At 67.1% G+C, this 8,117-nt stretch overlaps 1 protein-coding gene across 1 annotated transcript in view; it reads right to left on the bottom strand.

The window, feature by feature from the left end:
• Positions 1-638: 638 nt before the first annotated feature.
• Positions 639-8,117, bottom strand: part of SKI (SKI proto-oncogene) — a 58,991-nt gene continuing 51,512 nt past the window's right edge. The window contains exons 3-8 of the mRNA XM_057558523.1: positions 4,389-4,508; positions 4,187-4,302; positions 3,450-3,712; positions 3,042-3,343; positions 2,235-2,465; positions 639-1,724 (exon numbers count right to left, since the gene is read on the bottom strand). Of these exons, the coding sequence (XP_057414506.1) occupies positions 1,536-1,724; positions 2,235-2,465; positions 3,042-3,343; positions 3,450-3,712; positions 4,187-4,302; positions 4,389-4,508 (1,221 nt within the window). The 3' untranslated portion in view covers positions 639-1,535. The remainder of the gene's footprint in view (positions 1,725-2,234; positions 2,466-3,041; positions 3,344-3,449; positions 3,713-4,186; positions 4,303-4,388; positions 4,509-8,117) is intronic.

Below are 8,117 nucleotides of genomic sequence, written 5' to 3'. Positions count from 1 at the left end.
AAAAAAAAAAAAACAAAAAACAACAACAACAACCAAACAAACGCTGCATATACACGATGTCCCTTTTGCATTGCACTTTAGAAGGGGGGCCGGCAGCACCCGGCCCCCACCCAGTAAACCAAGGGCAAAACCCCACCGACGATGCCGTCACCCGGTCTCCGCTCCACTCGGCGGTCGCGGCACCACCCCCGGCCACGCTCGCAGCTGCCGGGGTGCTGGAACGGAGTCGGGCAGAGGGTTCTGGTAAGATCTCTCCATGTAAATAAATACCATGATTTTAGGACGGGCAGCCACCTCGTCTACTGGGAAATCATTTTTCAAGCTTGGGCATAAGAAACCTTATACAATTCGCATACAGTTGAGAGTAAACGAGATTATTTGGAATAAATGCAAGTAACTCATTGTGATAGTGGCAGATTCAATAGCTACTGAAGACATATTTTGGGGGTAAAAAGACAAGTCAGGGTTTGCTGTACAAGATGCTGGAAGGCACAGAACTACCCCCCGAAGTTCAGTTTTTGCATTTTCGTTTTCGTGTGATTCCCTTGTTCAACCAAGCACCAGAGGGGTTTCTAAACACTTGAGCACTTAGGATGTGAATGCTCTATAAATCGGTTTGCAGTATTTGAAAGTAAAAACCTCAGTTAACTGGGGAATAAAAAGAGAAGGGAAGATTTTTTGACAAAGTGCAGTTCTAAATATACGTTTAAATGAACGAACAAACAAAAAGAAAAAGTGAAATAATGCTGTGTTTTGTTCCAATGCTGCAGCCTCAGTCCCCAAACAGAAGGAGCAAACGCTTGCCTAATTGAGAGGGTCGCCTGGTCGAGGGCGCGTGTGCCCAGCCAGCGCGGACCCGTCTCCCGTCGCCTCCAAGCACACCTGCGGACACACCTGGGGAAGGCGGGCGGGTAAGGCGGCAGTGTTCCAGCTCATCGTGCCTGCGCGGTGCTCTCCGTGCCCTTCCCGGTGGCAGCACAGGAGACGGGGGTCCTTGTGGCTGAAAAAATAGACTCTGGAGAAAAACCCTTTGTGTTGTCACGCGGCCGCGGGCGCGGACGAGCTGCGATGGCTTCGAGGGGCAGGGCGGCTGCCACCCTGGCTCCCTTGCGGGTCCTCAGGTGGCGTCACGTGTGGGTGGGGCTTTTAAAAGTCAGTCATTAAAAAACATGTTGATTTCTTTGAATATCAAGTCTCCTTATGGGTTTTAAATAGCTTATCACAAAAGTGTAAATGTTAGAACGATCCGGCAAGCGGAGGGCCAGCTGCAGCTACCGAGCTGGCCTCGGCTCCGGCTGCAGTTGGGGACCGGCTTGCTCGCTTGACCTTGGCCAGTAGAAAATTTTGCAGTGGATTCCAAAAGTATGCGGGTCCAAACACTTGCTTGGTTCTAGGCACAGTAAGACGTTGTGCTTTATGGACCGGGGCTGGGGGAGGCGGGGCGGGGGGGGAGCAGCCCCGCCGGCACGGAGCCCGCAGCCCCGCTGCCCGCCCGCCCCGCGGCGTCCGCCCCGCGCAGCAGGCAGTGGGTCCGGCTAGGGCTCCAGCTCAGCCGTGCTCTCGCCGCCCGTGGCCTCAGAGCGGGGCCGCGGCCACAGCTGCTCCTGCAGCCCCTTCACCACCTTCTCCAGGTGCTCCCGGGCCTCCCGCTCCCGCAGGAGGTCAGCCCGCAGCTGCTCGCGATCGGCCTCCGCGTGCTGCAGCTTCACCTGCAGGTCCTCGATCTGGAAGGGGACGCCCCGCGTCAGCCGGGCCCGCTCCCCACCTGGCCGCCACCCTGGCCCCGGCCTGACCCTCCGGCCCATCACAGGCTCGCCCCACCCGCCGCCCACTGGACCCGGGCTGGTGAGGCTGGCAGGGCCTGGGGGAGCTTCCCGGGCGGCACCAACCCTGCCCGCGGAGACCCTGAGTGGGGGAACTACCCGGGCCCCTGAGGCGGCAGTGAGGCCGGAGCAGGGGCTACGTGGACCCCGTCTCCCGACCCCAGGCCAGGCAGGGTGGCCAACTGGGACAGGCTGAGACTTTCAACGGTGCATGAGGGTGTGGGTGCAGCCCTCCCCCCAGGACAGGAGGTGAGGAGAGCCTGGGGCCAGGACACCCCCGTGGAAGGAGGACCCCAAAGCCCAGCAGGGCCGGGCCGGTCTGCAGGCTCCCCACGCCCAGGGCGGCCCCGAGAGGAGGGGAGGGACCCTGAGATGCCGACGGCGCGCCCGCCCTCCCGGCGGCCCATGTACCTGGGCCGAGTACTTGGCCCGCAGGCGGCCGGCCTCGCAGCCCTTGTCGCACACGCGCGCCTGCCGCGCCTGCTCCAGCTCCCGCTTCAGGCGGAGCCGCGCCTCGTTGGCCTCCTTCATCTTCTTCTCATTCTCGGCCCGGAGCCGCTCGATCTCCTTCCGGAGGCTGCGCTTGGCCTCCGTGGCCTCCCGCAGCTTCTCCTTCTTGGCCACGCGCAGGAACTCCAGCTCCTGGGGCGAGGGCGCCGTCTCAGGGGCGCCCTCACGCCAGGCCTCCCCGGCCCCGGCCCTCCTGTGCCCACTGCGCACAGCCCTAGGGGAGCCCCTGGGGCCGGGGGAGGGGGCTCACCCAGGCATCACGCCACCTGGGGGCCCCGGGGACCCCACGCGGCCGGATGGAGAGGCGGCGGCCCTTCCCGGAGTCTCACCCCGCCCCCAACGCGCTCACGGACATGCACGCGGGGGGCCACACCTCCAACCAGAACCAGGAAACCGGCGCGGGTTTCCGAGAGAGCGGTTGAAACGGGGCTCTCGGGGCGGGCAGGGCTGTGCCGTGCTGGGGCCACGTGTCAGACGCTGGCTGAGGTGTGAATGCAGCTGAGCCCTGGGGTGACAGCCCCGCCCTCGGCAAGGTGGCGCACAAGGCGACCAGGGGGCCGACGGCACAACCGCAGGATCTCTAGCCCCCGCCGGGAAAGGAAGCAGTCCCGGGTGGAGTCGCCCGGAACCGGTGCGCGAGGGGCCGGCGGGGCAGCGCCCGCTCCTTCCCCGCACACTCGTGCCCCCGCCGGCCCCCGCCCGCCCCACCTGGTGGAGGCTGCGCTTGGCCTGCAGCGCGGCGCTCAGCTTCTCCTCCTGCTTCACACGCATCTTCACCACCTCGTGCAGGAACTTCTCTTTGGCTTCCTTGGTGTCCAGGCCGCCCTCCAGGGCCTGCCGCAGGTGCTCCAGCTCCACCTCCAGCCCGCTGCTCGGGGCGTCGGCGGGGGCCGCGGCATCGGGGGCGCCGGGGGCCGCAGGCAGGGCAAGCAGGCCTGGGGAGCTCAGGTCCTTGGCGGAGCCGGATGAGGTAAAGGACGGGGAGGAGAGCGAGGACAGGGAGGAGGTGACTGCAGAGGCAGACAGACGGAGGCGTGGGTTAGCAGGGCGTCCGCCCCCAGGAAGGGCCAGGCGGGCGCCCCCCGCACCGAGGGCAGGTTTGCGGGCCGCACTCACACTCCTCTCTTCCCTCCACCTCCACCTCGGCCTCCGAGTCCTTGTCCTCCTCTGGGGCGGGCCCGGGTGCCGGCGTCTCCGGGGCTCCAGGGGTGTCGACCGTCAGCTTCCGCTTCCGAGGCTGGACGCAGCTGGTGACGGGCTCGGGGGCCCGGGAGACGACCGTGGCGCAGGGCGGGCTGCTCACCACCTTGTGCTGGGCTGGCGGTGCTAGGGCCACGTTGGGGGCCACGCCCGTCTCAAAACTCTTGTAGGAGTAAAAGCTGCAGGGGTGCGGCGGGCGTCGGGCCCTCGGCATCTGCCCCCCGCACCCCCTTGCCCCGCCCCTGTACCCCTGCGCCCCTGCACGCCTCCACACCCCCGCTGCACACCACCCCCCATCGCGGCCCCGGCTCCCATGGACCGCGTGAGGGAGCGGACACTACAGCCCAGGGCCCTGGGGGAGCTGCAACACGGCGACCGGCCACACCCAATGCAGAGCGCGTGGCCAACTCCAGACGCCACTGAAAATCCTAGCTTCCCCCCCGCCCACCCCCCATGCCATCAAAGAACCAGCACTTCTGCAACTGCCTCGACTGGAGGGCTGGGGATCCGACACACAGCCTCCAGACCACGTGCCCGTCGAGCTCAGTGATGACTAAAGCGGGAACCTGCTCCCCCGGCTGGTTCGGGGCCCCGCAGCAGGGTCAGGCTGAGCTGGGACGCGGACATGCCCATCACAGCTGGCGGGTACTCACCTGTCTCGAATCAGGGCTGGGAGGTGTGGGGAGAGCTCTTTGTCACTCGCAGAAACCGCAGGGGACCAGGGTCGGAAGGCAGAGAGGCGCTGGCGAGGGTGGATGCAGCCCAGGCTCTGTCGGGAGAGAGGCGCCGTCAGAGGTCGGGCCCCGGGCCGCCCCGCACGCCTGCCCCGCACGCCCGCCCCGCACCGCACAGCACCTTGCTGGAGGAGCCGGCCAGAGTCCGCAGCCAGCCACACTGCTTGTCCTTCTCGGAGGACGTGGGGTGCTGGGAGGGGGCGTCGTCTGCTTTTCTTACGGAGGCCGGGGGCTCGGAGACCTGTGAGCAACACAGAAGTTCCCGTTGGCAGGTTGTGAGGGGTCCCCCGGGGCCCGGCCTCAGACGCAGAGGAGCACGAGGCGTGTCCAGGGACGCGTACACCCTGCCCGACTCGTCACCCAGGGCAGGCCCGGCCCCACAGCAGTGCTGCACCCACGCCCACCGGGCACTGGTGCAAGACAGCAGGAGGGACCCCTGCTCCTACCCTCGGGCCACGGCCGGTCTGGAAGAGGCAGCCCGGCGGGCAGGCTCGCTGGCCGAGTGTAGGGCCCTGTCGGCGCCACCCGGAGCTTTCCAGGGGTGCCACGCAGCACCCCCAGAGTTCTGGATTTCACCACATGGAACTAACTTCGGAAACTCCCTGTGGGCCTGGGGCACCTGCACGGTGGGCTGGCAGGGCAGCCCTGGGCCGTGCCCCCTCCCCGCCTGAAGGAACATCCCCAAAATGAACTGAGTGTGTTCAGCTTGACAAGGAAGCCCCCTCGACTTTCCCAAGTCTTGCTGTCAGGGAAGGAAGCTTGGGACAGCGATCCCAGGCCCAGCAGCCGCGCGTTGTGTCTGCTGGACGCTGTGGTCCAAGTGGCCTCTTGGGCTGGTGTCAAACTGCCCCCCAATCTGCCGGCACTGGAGTCCTGAGGACACAGGGTCCCTCCCCAAGAAAACAGAACAGTCTTTGGAGAAAGGACGGTGCCTCCCACCCCCAGCCGGAGCCTGGGCGTGTCCGGGAGGCCACTGAGGGCGAGGCGCTGGGGGACAGTGCCCATGACCCCCGGGCCTGACCTCAGGAGGGGTGGGGGGGATGGGGGGGAGGGGCTCCTTCCGCCCCAGGGGGCACTTGGAGAAAATACTGAACCCCAGAACTGGCCCGAGGGTCAGCAGGGCCATCACCACAGAACTGGAGACAAGGGGCAGGCTGGGCCAGGCCCCCCGGGCGAAGGAGCCAGCACGCGTGGGTGTGTGCGCAGGGGGCCTCCTTATGAGGCTCCCTAACTCTGCTCCAGGCACCGTGTAGCCCTCGGGCCCCAGACCTGTGGGACTGGACCGCGAGGCTCTGGCCTCGGTCCCCGCACGGGGCAGCTGTCCCAACAGCCTGCCCACCCAGCCCCAGGAGACGGCGCGGGGGTCCCACAGACAGCGGGGACCGTCTGCTCAGACCTGAAAACACTCACTCCGGAAAGAGAGGCCCACTTGGTGCTGCTTTTCAGGGGAAAGGAGTCGCGGTGATGCCTAGACCGGGCGACACCCACAAGGGTGGGGTTTCCTGTCTGAGCCCAGTTCTCAAGGGAGACAAGCCACAGCGGCCCCGCCAGCTCCTCCGATTCCGAGAAACCTCAGGGAGCCTCGTGGCGGGTGTCAGTGCGCCGCGCGGCAGGGGCGGCTTCCCACTTGGGAGGAGGGCCGGAGCCTCCTGCCCCCGCCTCACCCCGAGCCCTGGTCCACCCAGGACGCAGGGAGGCAACTCGGGAAGCCGAGCAGCCCGTGAGACTCCCGACCCCGGCGCGCCTGCCGTGAAGCTCAGCCAACCGGTTACGAAAGTGAGGAAGCAGCGGAAGAGGAGCTTGTGGACCGAGGCTGGGCGGGCGCGGGGCTGCCAGGGCCCCGAGGGAGTGTGGCCTCCTCAAAGCCCTGGGAAGGACGGGTTGGGGACAGAGCTGTGCGTGGCGATGGCCGCCATGTCCCCCGTGTGCGAGGAGGTGAGCCTGTGGCCCCCGGCTCCTGACCCCGCTGGGCGCCTCGAAGCCCAGGATGCTCCCCAGCAGCGGGGCTGGGAGCCCGTGGCCACCTCCCCACACTCGAGGACCCGGGTGGGAGCACGTGCCCCGTGCACACGCCCCAGGGCAGGGGGGTGTGCTGCCTGACCGAGAGGCCTGTGGGGACAGCGCCAAGACGTGGGTCCCAGGAGACACCCCGCCGCCACAGGGTGCCGTCACCACGGAGGGCAGGACACGCGTCTGCCCGTAGGGCACTCCCCACTGTGGGGTCTGTGCGTCACCCAGGGACCTGTGTACGTCTGCAACGATTTGGGGGTACAATTTGGGAGTGCTGTCACTCCCGTGACTTTCATGTCCGGCCAGGCCAGGAGTGTCAGCCAAGTCAAAGGCACCAAACCGTGGGGTCCGCTGGATATGGGTAGAGTGGGGTCTGGACGGCTGCTGGGACTGTGGCCACCGCCAGAGACCAGCGCCAACGGCAGCAGGCAGACCGGGGGGGGGGGCTTCCAGTGTCCCCCACCTCGTGCTCCCAAGGGCCATACTCAGTGCCTGAGCCCCAAAGGCCCTGCAGGCCAGCCCAGCCAAGCAAACCTGGGGGCTCCTCCCTGCAGGCAGCAGGCCCTGGACCCTGTGCTGAGGCCCAGAGGTGGGGAAGGGGCGGAAGGAGGGCTTTGGGCCATCGAAGACGAAGCTCACCCTGGGTTTCTGAGTCCCCACCCCCAGCGCTGCACTGAGAGCCCCAGGGTCCGGCAGCACGAGGGCCTGGACGCTGGGCCCTGGCCTGCACATCTGGGGACCTCAGGAGTCCCCTGATGCTGGCAGTCCCCACGCCATGGGCCTGCCCTGCCACGCCACGCTCCGTTTCTTATGCCCTACACCTTGGACATCTTAAAACAGAAAGCGACAACGTGCACGAGGCAGAAAGAAAGGAGAAAGAGCGTTCCAGGGTGGCACCGGGCTGAGGCCTGAGCGCACAGCGTGACGTCTGCACACACAGAGCGCTGGGGCATCCCATCCTCCGTGTTCCCAGCTCTGGGGCGACCCTAGCAGTACAGAAGGGCGGATCCCACTAACCGCAATGCAGGGCCGGGGGCCAGCAGGGCACAGAGCCGCCCAGCGCTAACCTGCACGGGACAGAGCAAGGGAAGCCCAGCAGCAAGGGCAGGACCAGCCCCAAAGGGCCTGGGGCTCGGAGAGGAAGGCTCAGACTCACGGCCTCGAACACAGACACGCGGGCAGGGCTGAGGGAGATGCCGCCTGAACACAGCGCAGCGGGGCTGCCCGGGCTGGGCCCAGCATGGAGCACGTGGGAGGAGTGAGCGCCACCCAGGCGCTGCCCGGCGGGAGCAAGCGGCCACCCAGAGCACCTCCCTGCTCAGGCCCACGACTGCATCCGCGAGCCCCCGTGGGACGTGCGGGTGACAGGGCTCCACCCGCCCAGACGGGCGCCGCGCTGCCCTGAGACCCGCCACCTGCGTGGAGGCAGGCTCTGTCCAGGGCGCCCCGGGTCGCCAGGATGTGGGGCCTCCCTGCACCGCCCAGGGGGCACACGCACCTGCTCAGGGCCGCGCACACGCGAAGCTCAGCTGTGCGGGCCGTGCGCTGGCAGCCGCAGGAGAGCAGTAAGCACCCGCCTCCCCGGGCCGGGTTGGTCTGTGTTCTCGCAGCGCAGAGGCATCCCCTCTGGCCTCAGGGCCTGAGGCCGGGACGCCCGCTGCCCTGGGCGCTCTGCAGGGCTGAGGGCGGCTGGTACCCACACGCCCTCTGGTCCAACAGCGCTGGACGACGCGGCTGGGGGACCAGGTGGGAGCGCCCACCCAGTGAGGCCTGCGCCGCTGGCCAAGGAGCACGGCCTGGACGGAAGACCTGCCCCACGGAGGAACGACACTTGGCTCCC

This window comes from Balaenoptera acutorostrata, chromosome 1, assembly GCF_949987535.1.
Source record: "Balaenoptera acutorostrata chromosome 1, mBalAcu1.1, whole genome shotgun sequence".
Taxonomy (NCBI): Eukaryota; Metazoa; Chordata; class Mammalia; order Artiodactyla; family Balaenopteridae; genus Balaenoptera; species Balaenoptera acutorostrata.
Note: the sequence above shows the minus strand (reverse complement) of the source record. Positions and strands in the feature narration are given on the sequence as shown.